A 13,351-nucleotide genomic window follows, 5' to 3' on the forward strand; every position below is an offset into this window, starting at 1 on the left:
GATACAACATATAGATAGATGTCTTATTGGGATCTTTCACACACACCTCCTCCCAAATACATTAGTGACTTGACTCTAATTATAATCGGAGTACATATAAATAAATGTCATGTGTCCTATAGTAAATACAAATACATAGTTTCATCAAGAACATTTCTGTTAACAGAAAAGCAAAACAATAAAAACCTTCATGTGAAGGGGAAAGAGAAGAGAGAATTAGGAATGAATGACTATCATGTGGATGGGGTTTCTTTCTGCGGTGATGAAGTGTTCTAAAATTAAGACTGTGGTGATGGTTGCACAACTCTGAATATACTAAGAACAACCAAATGTCATGCCTGAAATGCATGAATGTTATGGTATGTGAAACATATTTCAATAAAGCTGGGGAAGGGGCAGCTGGGTGGCTCAGTCAGTTGAGTGTCCAACTTTGGCTCAGGTCACGATCTCACGGTTTGTGGGTTCGAGCCTCGTGTTGGGCTCCATGCTGACAGCCCAGAATCTAGAACCTGATTCAGATTCTGTGTCTGTGTCTCCTTCTCTCTCTGCTCCTCCCCTGTTCTCTCTTTCAAAAATAAATAATATTTTTAAAAAAAAATTTTTTTAAGCTGGGGAAAACAATCCCTCCATCTAAAAAAATTCTTGAAGGGTCACCTAGGTGGCTCAGTTGGTTGAGCATTGGACTTTTGATATCAGCTCGGGTTGTGGTTTTGCGGTCGTGAGGCTGAGCCCGTCATCGGGCTCCACACTGACAGAGAGGAGCCTGCTTGGGATTCTCTCTCTCTCCCTCTTTCCCTGCCCCTCCTCTGCTCACATTCTCTCTCTCTCTCTCTCAAAATAAATAATTTAAAAAATTTTTTCAAGCTCCAGTTTCTAAAAGCATCCATGGGTATAAAACTATTGCTTCCCTCACTATTCAATTATTATATCACCCATCATTTTATTCACTAAGAAAGCTACCAGTTGCAAAGGTAACAATGGGAATTTTAACACCTGTCTTTGGATGATAGCATTATACATCAAATCATTCAGTTTTCCCTAGTGGGTGCCTTAAATAACTACTTTTTCACATACCTTTAAAACAAACAAATCCCTCCAGAAACTCAATATAGATTTTTATACCTGGTAATCCAAAATGCTGAATCCCAAGCCTTTATGATCTTTTACAAGTTCAACTATCTTGACTTCAGGAGACCATAATGCTAATTCCCCATCATCATCATCTTCAGTATGGACATCTACACTGTGGTCAGCCTGAAACACCAAAGAAGATAAATGCTTCAAAACATTGTCCTTTCAATTCTGAAAAGAATTAACATATCAGGAATCTCATAGCTTCTTCTCAACTGGGAATTCTCTTTGGCATGCATAGTTTATAATCTTTTCAAAAGGGGCATGCGCTGGGGTACACACACTCTAGGATAAGATCCTCAAGAAAATTCAAGTACTTAAAAATGCAGGCTGCTCATACAGTTGGATTTTTTTTTAAATGTAAGTAACTGTTTCATTCAAAATATTGACACTGACCTCTTATACTTCAATGAGGTCTGTCATCCCATTAGAAGCATAAAAGGAAAAATATGTGATTTAAGAAAAAATGTAAATACCATACAAAGTCAAAGTTTATAAGATATTTAAGTAGCAATACCTGAATTCACAATTACAGTGAGAGACAGAAAGATGCCAACAAAGAGAGAGACTAGTGTAAGACAAAAGGGAAACCACTTCTGTTGGCTCCTGGAAGTTAAGAAAAACTTCACTAGAAAAACAAAGTGGGAAAAACCCCAAGTCCTTGTGAATTGTGAAGGTCTAAATACCAGATTAAAAAAAAAAATCACTGAGTTGAAATAAAGAAGATCTGGTCTTGGATGGAGGACATAAGCCAGCAAAACTATTCGATACAGAGATCCTTGGTTATTTTCCTTGACTTCACACTCCTGAGTCCCCCTATTCCAGACTCCTTCCCTCCTTTTAGGTAAAAGAGTCACTGCTATATGGAATTCTAGGAAGCTAAATCATAGTGGGTCAATGAGTCAACTACACAGAAGGAGAGAAGCTGCTTTCAGTTTTCAATACTATTTATAGCATGGTATTATTTTTTATATGATCTATCTTGCTCAAAATACTCTGAACTTCTACCTAAAGCTCAAAAATTATCTTCTTTTTCTTTGTAGCAACTAACAAAACGACAGGCTAGAATGGAAATTCTGTGTGGGCTACCATGGAGTTTACCAATGGTTATCTGCTCAGCCCACAATACAGCCTGGCGTGCACTAGGCACTTGATAAATATTTGTTCAATACATTAACAAATCATCCATCTTTGCATTTCCCTTGAAACTTTCTAAATAAAGCTATGGACTAATTTTTCAAAGTAGACTTCTTAAAACTTTGGGTGCTCTTAGTAAATAAAATCAAAGTGCATCATTCCTATGAATGTAATTTTGAGTGACTTGCATAAGAAAATCCATTTAATGAAATCAAAGGGAGGAGGCCCCTCTAATGTGGAAGAGCAAGGCACCAGAGCAAGTACAAAAACATTTTTAAAGTTAGGGTTGGTCCAGATCTCAAACTGTCCCCACAGGACATGGAAAGTCAATACTCAATTCATGGTGGATTGAATCGAAACATGGGAACAATTTCTGGGTTCTTGAATTACAAAACTTGAAATTAGGGGGATTCACTGAATCAGTAACCTCTGTATATATCAGTCTGATGTGAGGAAATGATATTTAAAAAGAAAACATTATACCTTCCAAAAAAGTAAAGTTCCAATACCTAATACGATGTGATTGATGTTTTGCTGTGCATTTAATATCCTCAATGATTAATGAGCATTAGAATTTTGGCTAAGTTGTCTAACCAGATAAGGTTTAAGAACCTAAGATGATATAGGGATAAATGGAAAAAAAAAAACAAAAAACAAAAAACAAAGACAGATGGAAAAGAAAGCCAGGATTTTAAGAAACCGCATACACTTATAAAACCTAAGCTTACAGAAATTTCAAGGCATCTAAGGTATGTAGGATATTATACTCCAACCTGAGATATATCACTCTGATAGAATCAATTCTGCCTAACTCTGTATTTACAGAATAGAAAGCAATCAACTAATGGGCAGCAAGGTTGACATTTAGAATAATTCAAAGCTGTTGTTTACCCATTGTGGTAAAGGATGACAGATGGGAGCACAGAGTCAGCAAGCTGGGTTGGTGATTTACACACCCTGTAAGATTTGATTAAAGGCATTTTTATCAACCTTTAGAGGTAAGCCCTCATCCACACTGAATTTTAGTACGATAGTAAGAATCACAAAAGTGATTCGAGTCTCTTCTTTGAAATAGGTTTTACCAAAGATAAACATTAAAAAAAAAAGATTGTCAATCAATAATCAATAATGGGTGGGACAATTCTTGTACACCCAGTACAGAATAAAAACACTATGAGACACAAATTAATTCTAAGATATGGCTTAAGCGGGAGCGGGGTTGTCATGTCGCATGAAAGACTTTGTGACCTACGACAGTGCTAGCCTCTTACATACTTTAGGAAATTAGTAAACAAAGATGGGTGGACTGGAAGAGTCAAGAGCTATAGTTAACTTTTCCTGAGCACTTTCCACGTGGAAGGCATTGCACTAAGAACTGTGCACATAGTATTTCATTTCCTTCTCACACAAACTGATGAGGGTGGTAAGTACTATAAGGATCCCCAATTTTCAAAAGAAGATGAATATTCAAAGGAAGTTATCTGCTCCAAGATTCACAATCATTAAGTGGCAGAGGCACAGTTAGAGTCCATATATGTTGAAATTCAGACCACAGGCAGGTAAAAGGCTCTGTGTACGTAAACTGGTGTTAATAGAATTATAACCTGTAAGAGTCTGGAAAGGGGGGAGGGGTAGGGAAAGCGGCATGAAAGATGAGGTTACAAATGGCATAAAATGGCAAAGCATGTGCTTAAAACTGTTTTCATAATCACAATGTTCTTTAAAATAAAAAAAAAATTAAAAAACAAAACAAAAAAAAAAAGAGTACCAAGAGCACAGAAAATGTTATATTCTTCTCTGACCTTCTGAAGGCTTTTATAGCAATTTTTACTCACTTCAAAACCGGTCATAGATCTTCATATTTTTAAGGCTCTGAAAAAGGGAAGTCCATTAGATATTTAACACTCATCACCATCTTAAACTTAAGATGAACTGAGTTGAACTGGGATCCAGAAGTAATGAGCCCAGGAAATTACTAAAAAAAAAAAAAAAAGTTCTCTAAAATCAAAGTGCATGCATGTTAATATCTCCACCATTTCAAGTTAAAAAAATTAAAAAAGGAAGAAAAAAAGGTTTTATGATGTTAAATGAAAAGTAACAGTTTGAAAAGCTATGCATTGTTGCCTGTGAGTGCTACTTTAGTCATATAAAAGAGGGAAGAAGTGTCTCCCCTCCCTTCCTATCCAAATACACTCTCCAGGGCATCCTGGATGAACGGGCATTCCTATGGGAACCGCATATGGGAACCATATTCAGTTAGTACCTCTATCTTGGGAAGAGAGGCTTCAGTGGTCCTTGGTTCATCTACAGAGGCTTCATCATCAAAGAGTCGTCGACAGCAAACCAAGGTAAAGGGAGGCGGCACTTCTTTGAGAAAGGAGACTGCTTCTCGGCGAGATTTCCCATAGAGCTGCACACCATTGACCTAGAAAGTCAAGGGACAAGTCAGAACTGAGTAGGCCCCAATGAAAAAACCAAAGTCCCATGCTTACATCAGAATCAAAACAGTATTATTTTATTTTTCCTATAAACAAAGGGTTTAAATGTATTCACGTTATTTTAGCAGTAACCAAACATAAAAAACTAATGCATAAGTGTACAAAACTAAATGCATAAAAATTAAAGCTAAACCTTGACTGAATTTCAGTGAACAAAGTATAACGTGTGAAGATTACAAGTGATGTGCCTAATTTTTCACACCTCCATGGTTTCTCTTTTCTAGACTCCGATGTTGAATTCTATCATCTACACATCTCTCTTTAAACATTAAACATCATCGATAACCTTTCTAAGATGGTCTCCTTGTGCTTTTTCATTTCATAAAAATACCACTAACAGATATTAACACTAAATTTAAGGCTAAAATTAAAACCTGCTCAGCTTATAATGTGTAGGTAACAAAATCTAGAATACTCAGCTGTCAAAATTTTTTTTCACATGCCATAAACTAGAAAATCCTAGAAAAACCCTGTCGATCAAAAAGAAATACGTATAAGTGTGCCTCTATTCTATTCTTACATGCTCTGACACAGCCATCAAGTACAGGAAGTGTGCCAGTTTTCCAATTGCTTTTTGTATGTCCCATGTGTTTAAGTTGCTTTTTTTTCTTTTTTCTTTATTTTTGAGAGAGGGAAAGAGAGACAGAGCACGAGTGGGGGAGGGGCAGAGACAGAGAAACACAGGATCTGAAGCAGGCTTCAGGCTCCGAGCTGTTAACACAGAGCTCGATGCAGGGCTCAAACTCACAGACCATGAGATCACGACCTGAGACGAAGTCTGATGTTTTACCGACTGAGTCACCCAGGCGCCCCTGTGTGTCCCATATGTTTAAAAGAACAAAAAGATAACCAACTACTCCTTACTAATGCTTAGTGCTTACCACCAAAAAATTTCCTAAATTTCCTATTTTAGTGCATAGTCACAATATTTTACACCGAAGATGATTTAGAAAGATAAACCTATTCTAACTTTATATATATATGACCTAAGCTCCAGGAGCTCTCCCAGTTCTGACTAAATGCCACCAAAAGCTGACCTGTCTGCTACTCCCTCAAAACTGAGGCATGAATACATCCAGGCATCAAATCATCTTTTCACATCTGGACTGGACTCCTACCTTCCTGGGAGGGTTCCGCAACATTATTAGTTTTAAAGATATCTCTGGTCTGGCATTAATTTCTGACAGGTGCAGTGTTAATGTCCACATAACTGGAGGGGCTGACTTCCTGGGAGAAGAAACCTTTGCACAAAATCTGTCATTCTCAGACAATATGACACTGTGAGTCGTTGGAAGTATCTCATCAGCAGCTGCCCGAGCCCCAAGTCAATCGTCCCTGGGAACTACTCTCAGGCCTGCAACATACAAGTACTTAGCGATCAGGCTGGACGCCATCTCTCTGCCTCCTAATTATTTACAGAGAAATCACCACCTAGTAAAGAGACCCATATGTGCTTCAGGGAGCTAGTCCTAGTAGGAAAGTAAATACCGTCTCCCAAGACTTTATGACTGATGAAAGGGAGCCAGGGGACAACAAGTTCAACAGCTAATAAAGGTTTTTCCTTGGAAGAACTGACAGTCAACCTTCACAGGTCATATCATGTCCACAGTGCCAACTGGTGCCACAAACACAGGAAGTTCTAAAATCACCCAAATGGGTAGTACCCTGTACTGGAAATAAAGCAAGCCGATATAACCAAAGCAGGAATTCTACCCACATGCAAGTATTAGTTTGTGTTTCACATTACTTCAACAAATTAGAAAATCACTTTTCAGGTTTTTATCTTGGAGTACATTTAAATATTTATTTAGCTCATTATTTATTCATTTGAATTGTCTCCAATTATTACAGCAGGTGCCTGGTAGTCCTCCTCACTACTTTCTACTGCTAAAGGGATTGGTCACATTTCCCATTACCAATTCCTATCTAAGAGGATTTATGGCTGCTGTAAATAGCTGCTCTGGGCTGAGACTTGGCACAATGTTCTAACCCCAAAGCACATTTGTGTTTCTGGTTTTAAGCTCTAAGGAGTATGCTACATTACACACACACACACACACACACACACACACACACACACAAAGTTCAAGAGTTTATTGGCTAACTTTAGACAGCTTTTTTTAAATTTCTATATTTGATTATTCAGAATAAGCCAACTTTTATTTTAGAGTTCACAGTATTTCTCTAGGCCCTCCAAGTGGAGACCCTCTTAGGTGGCATCAAGTCTCAATTACTCAGACTTTGTGATTAGAAAACACACACACATACACATTTGCAGAGTATATAATACTTTACAAGTATTGTCCTACTGCATTACCTCATTCAATCCTCATTCATCTTATCCCATCGAGATTGTTTATGCCTTTTCACAGTGATAATACTGCCAAGATCTCACCGTGAGATTATGCTTTCAAGTTTACATGGATGAACGTAGCCACTGTGGAAAACTGTATGAAGGTTCCTCAAAAAGTTAAAAATAGAAATACACTAGAATCCAACAATGGCACTACTGGATATTTACCCAAAGAATACAAAAACACTAATCCAAAGGGATACATCTACCCCCATGTTTACAGCAGTATTTACAACAGCCAAATTATAGAAGCGGCCCAAGTGTCCATAGACTGATGAATAAAGATGTGGTATACATACAGTGGAATATTATTCAGCCATAAAAAAGAATGAAATCTTAGGCAATGACATGGTTAGAGCTAGAGAGTATAATGCTAGGCAAAATAAGTCAGTCTGAGAAAGACAAGTACCATATGATTTCACTCACATGGAATTTATGGAAAAAAAGAGCTAAGAGGAAAAAAAGAAAAATCAAGAAACAGACTCTTTAAAAAAATTTGTGTTAATGTTTATTTTTGAGAGAGAGCAAGTGAGCGAGCACAAGCAGGGGAGGGGCAGAGAGGGAGACACAGAATCCAAAGCAGGCTCCAGGCTCTGAGCTGTCAGCACAGAGCCCCATGCAGGGCTCGAACTCATGGACCGTGAAATCATGATCTGAGCTGAAGCTGAATGCTCAACTGACTGAGCCACCCAGGGGCCCCAAGAAAGAGACTTTTAAATATAGAGAACTGATGGTTACCAGAGGGGAGGGAGGGGGGGGACGGGTTGAATAGGTGAAGGGGATTAAGGAGTGCATTTGTCTTGAGCACTGAGTGATGTATGAATTGTTGAATCACTATATTGTGCACCTGAAACTAATAAAACACGGTATGTTTAAAAAAAAAAAGTTAATATTCCATTACATCCTTACAAAAACCATGGTGAGGTAGGCATCTATTGATGAAAAAACAATTCTCAAAAAAGTTGACATGTCAAAGGACACATGGTGAAGCTGTGGCAAATTCTAAACCAGAACAGCTCTTCTGACTTCAAACCTATCTTTCATTCCCTATTTCCAGTTTCTTCACCAGAAAACTATACTTAGGAAAGTATACTACCTTACTATACCACATTCTGTTATAAGAGGAAAGGCCCATGGGATTCTAATCTTGGCTAAAGCTCAGAGGACTCAGCTGATGGCCAGAATCATGTACACTTGCTCCATACTTGCCAATATTTCTTTATCACCTACCATATACTAATAGTGAATCATACTTAATGTCATACACTAAAAATGGTTACAATGGCAAATTCTGTTATGTATATATATTTTTTTCTTGGAGAAAAAGTAATTTATTATATATTTTTTTAAATCGTAATTGACAAAACACTGTATGTTAACTACACTGGAATTAAAAATTTTTAAGTTGTAGTTGATATACAACATTACATTAGTTTCAGGTGTACAACGTATGTATCTTTCTCACAAAAAAAAGAGAGCATCATACTGATTTTTACTAATTCCACTTCTCTCCAAACAAAAATCTCTCATTTCTCATACCTAAAAACTACATATTATAGGGGCACCTGGGTGGCTCACTTGGTTAAGGAGCTGACTCTCGGTTTTGGCTCAGGTCATGATCTCATGATTTGTGAGATCAAGCCCCATGTCTGGCTCTGCACTGACAGGACAGAGCCTGCTTGGGATTCTTTCATCCTCTCTCTCTATGCCTCTCCCCCACTCAGGCACGATCTCTCTCAAAATAAATTTAAAAAAAAACATAGGGGTGCCTTGTGTGGCTCAGCCAGTTAAGCATCCGACTTCGGCTCAGGTCATGATCTCACGGTCTGTGAGTTTGAGCCCCGCATTGGGTTCTATGCTTCCAACTCAGAGCCTGGAACCCGTTTGGATTCTGGGGCTCCCTCTCTCTCTGTCCCTCACCTGCTCATGCTCTCAAAAATAAATAAAACATTAAAAAAATAAAATAAAAACTTTAAAAATAAATAAATAAAAACAACACAAAAACAAAAACAAAACCCACTTCATATTATAGAAATGGTCTGCAGGGGACCCTGGGTGGCTCAGTCAGTTAAGTGTCCGACTTCGGCTCAGGTCATGATCTCATGGTTCATGAGTTTAAGCCCCGCATCAGGCTCTGTGCTGACAACTCAGAGCCTGGAGCCTGTTTCAGATGCTGTGTCTCCCTCTCTCTCTCCCTCTGTCCTTCCCCGGCTTATACTCTCTTGCTCCCAAAAATAAATAAACATTAAAAAAAAAATTAAAAAGAAATGGTCTCCAATCTCCAGATTATCATGTGTGGTATCCATAAAGATATACTACATGCCCTGGCGATCAGAAGAGAAAGATATGACCTCAGTACCAAAACAAAAACCAAAACAATAAGCAAAGAAAAACCCTGAGTCATGTAAGTAAAACCTAAGGGCATTAATCTGCAGTAAGCATCTCAGTATGATTACTTGAGCACTTCTAAAAATAAGCAATTTACTACATCTTTTTTTTTTAACTTTATTTATTTTGAGAAAGAGAGAGGGATAAGGAAAGAGAGCGCACACAAATAGGGGAGGGGCAGAGAAACAGAGGGACAGAGGATCTGAAGTGGGCTCCGTACTGATAGCAGAGAACCTGACACAGGGCTCCGGCTCACAAACTGCAAGATCATGACCTGAGAGGAAGTCAGATGCTTAACCATCTGAGCCCTCCAGGTACCCCGTAACTTACTACATCTTAAAACAGGACTCCAACATCTTGCCCTCCCTTGCTTATGACAGAATACAACAACCAGTCATAGCAGCTTTCCCTCTGACCTCAAAAGTCAGTCCAGAATTCCCAACATTCTTCTCCAGGTGGCCAGACACTGCTAAAAAATGCAGTTGCATTGAACAACAAACTTACTTGCTACCCTTGTCATTTCACTTTGCATAAACATAAACTTTAGAAAGAAATCTCTAAAATCAAGGCCCATGGGAGTCTAATCTTGGCTAAGGCTACAAGGTTGATTCCATTAAACTCAACTGAGGGCTTCCTGTGGTTTCTAACTCTTGGGAGAACCCTCTTTTACATAGCGTTCTCTAAGTGTGACTATTCCCCACATCCCCTGCCCTCCACTAACTTTTTTTTGGAGCTTAGGAAGTAGTGTGATGTATTTGAAAAAAGTGAAATGGGAGTTAGAAGACATGAACTAAAGTCATCATGCTATAAGGATATAAGTTGGAAATAATCAATGACTTATTTTCTTGTCTGTAAAATTAGGGGATTCAATATTGTTTGGTTTTTTTGTGTTACCTATAGAACTGTCCAATTTAACAAAATCTCTCAAGAAAGTCTTGTCAAAGCAGTAGTGCTGTAGAATTGCTCTAAATGAAGACAGGCTGGGGAGCCAGAGTGAGCCCACTGAGGCTGCCATGTTGTGTGAGCAAATCCCAAGGAGACCATATAAATACCACTCAGTAATACATAAGCCTGAAGTCATCCAGCTAGCTTAATTCTTATTAGAAATAACCAATAAAACTTGCAAATGAACGGGACCATATACTGCAAACAAGGTGTAGGGATTCAAATCTTTAAAAAAAATTTGCTAAAACAAAGAAATTATGCTATAAAACTAAAACAGGCCATTAGCCTTTTTTCTCAATGACTTAAATAAACACTCAAAAGAATATCTCAGGACTTCCAAATGACAGGGAAAATGAACTGTCATTACACAGGCTGTATTTTTCTTTGCCTTCATTTTATTTCATTTTTTTCCAGTTTTATTGAGATATAATTGACACATAACACTGTGTGAGTTGAAAGCGTACAATGTGATGATTTCACATACACCTATATTGCGAATTGATTACCACAATAAAGTTAGTTAACTTATCCATCACCTCACATAGTTACCATTTTGTGTTTGTGTGGGGAGAACATGAAGGTCTACTCTTATAGCGATTTTTCAAGTATACAACACAGTATTGTTAACAATAGTCCGCAAGTATTTTTCAACCTAAGTAGCTCACATTACATTGGAAGTAATGTAAACTCAGTGAATTTCTGGTAAAAATACATCTTCCTACAACTTAGAAATTCCTGCCCTGTCTTTTATCTCTCAGAAATTTTACCTCAAGAAGCTCATCCTCTGGCTGCAGAAGTTTCAGTGTATCAACAGGACCACCTGGAACAATTGAAGATATATAATGGTGTCCATCAAAGGAATCCACTTCCATGCCAAGTCTCAGAGTGTGAATGGGCAGCAACTGTAGCAAAACACAAGCAGTAACATCAAACATGACAAGAGCATATCCAACTGTTAATCCCTCTGTCAAGTGTTATTTTGGCATGAAAGCCCCACCTCTTAAATCAGATCACGAAGATCCCAGTAGAGGGCAATAATGGAAAAACTAATCACTAATAAAATATGCAACATTTGTTTGCTTGTTCTTACTCTTTTCCTTTCAGATTCCCTAGAAATGGAGAGACAGACAAAGTCCTGCCTTCAATTCGAAGAAACAGGCATTCCAAACCTTCTATAGTTTCCAGTATATATTCAGTGTTTCACATTTCTGCAGGGCTTCCCATCTCCCAGAACATTCTAGTTCCTCTTTATTACCTAATTTCCACTCACACTTCCAGTGTAAGTGTCACTTCCAGGAAGCTCTTCCTAATATCAAAGTTAATGTGCCTCTGTGTGGGGTCTAAGACCACCTTGTACACATCTCTCTCACAGCTCACAACCTACGCTGTTTATAATTTCTATTTTCTTGATTGCTCCCCCCTGGTTAAGTGCAAAGTCTGTATGTTCTCTCTATAACCTCAGGCCCTACAATAGTACCGGGTACTAAACATGGGCTCATGTGTTTTTGAATTCATCTGTGAAAAATGGCACTTCACTCAAGAACTCCTTTTCCACAAACAAAAGCAAAAAAAGAAAAGAAAAAAAAAAAGAACTCCTTTCCCATTTCACCAACTTAAGTGAGAACAATTTCCAGTTAGGGAAGAGTAGTTATGTAATAAGGAAGGCAATCATTATTCCATCCTAGGATTGATGCCGTTGGCTTAAAAGAATTCATATGGGCTCAGATGAGTCAAAGGTTAAGAAATTCTAGCCAATGTCTAAGTAAAGAGATGAGACTCAGTGTTGTTGGCTGTAAAGGTCAAAAAGGCACTAACAAATCCACTCCCTTGACTTTCAAAGATGGAGCTAATGATTTCTCATTGCGACTGCAAACTCGAATGTGGTTACATGGTACTAATTATGGTTTATATTTCTTATATCAATAGTCTATTTCTCTAAAAGTACCAGCCCACCTCTAACTGTACATTTAAGGAGAAAACCCTACAGAATGTGGCAATGCATCCATAACATGGCTCCTTCCTTCATATATCCTATTGTCTGTAATCCCTTGTCTCTGAGTTTGTCACCTCCCCGTAGTCATCTGCTCTGAGTCCCCAGAGATCTACAGGCCTTTCTTCAGACACCATCTGGGGCTCATTTCCTTCCCACCATATACACACAGACAAATGTGAACTGGCAGACAGTGTTAAGGACTAAGACCTCAAGGACTTAAAACAGGCATGAGGGACTTCCGGCCCTAGGCTAATTTTCTGAAAGTTAAGTGCTCTTGACCACCGAGCACTTCAGGATCTACCACCATCTCTGGCATGAAGATGTTCCAGCACTCTTTTTGGGAAGTAATTCCTGTGATAAGTGAGAAGCAACATTAAAATAGAAGTACTTTCTCAGGGTCAATAAATTTTTACTTGTAATATTAAAAAAAAAAAAAAAAAAAAAAAAAAAAAAAGATGTTCCAGCACTTTAAATGAAGGGTTAACATTGTTTTTACTCTTGTTCCCATTCTGTGATTTATTTCTCACTGCTGCCACCTCATCCTCCTGTCTAGTCATTGCACCAAGTCATGCACATCCTTGAAGAAGGAAGGAGACATAGTTTCCTTATTATTAGTGTATGTGTGTGTGTATGCATGTGTGGGTTTTTCAGCGTTTTTTTATTTTCAGTAGTGAAAAGTTAATAAAAACTCTCGAATCTGTCTGTAATAAGAAACCACCAACCATCTCCCTTTGTTTATAAGGCAAACACTAGCGCAGAGAGTGGTCAGCGGATCCACCCACAGGTCGTCTCTACTATGCGAAGATTACTTGTAAGAACAGACTGTTCAATTTTCAGGAATCTTGTAAGCTAGCTATTGAAAATTCTATACAACTACAATTAAATAATATTAAAGACAAATGCAAT

General features: G+C 38.1%; 1 protein-coding gene across 4 annotated transcripts in view; it reads right to left on the reverse strand.

Moving 5' to 3' along the window:
- PATJ (PATJ crumbs cell polarity complex component) overlaps nucleotides 1-13,351 on the reverse strand; it is a 361,962-nt gene that overhangs the window by 281,247 nt on the left and 67,364 nt on the right. For all 4 annotated transcript variants that reach the window (XM_019449080.2, XM_019449079.2, XM_019449078.2 and 1 more), the window contains exons 15-17: nucleotides 11,220-11,354; nucleotides 4,532-4,693; nucleotides 1,123-1,254 (exon numbers count right to left, since the gene is read on the reverse strand). In XM_019449080.2, coding sequence (XP_019304625.2) covers nucleotides 1,123-1,254; nucleotides 4,532-4,693; nucleotides 11,220-11,354 — 429 coding nt within the window. The remainder of the gene's footprint in view (nucleotides 1-1,122; nucleotides 1,255-4,531; nucleotides 4,694-11,219; nucleotides 11,355-13,351) is intronic.

The sequence above is a fragment of the Panthera pardus genome, unplaced genomic scaffold (genome assembly GCF_024362965.1).
Source record: "Panthera pardus isolate Hobbes unplaced genomic scaffold, ASM2436296v1 HiC_scaffold_11, whole genome shotgun sequence".
Lineage (NCBI taxonomy): Eukaryota > Metazoa > Chordata > Mammalia > Carnivora > Felidae > Panthera > Panthera pardus.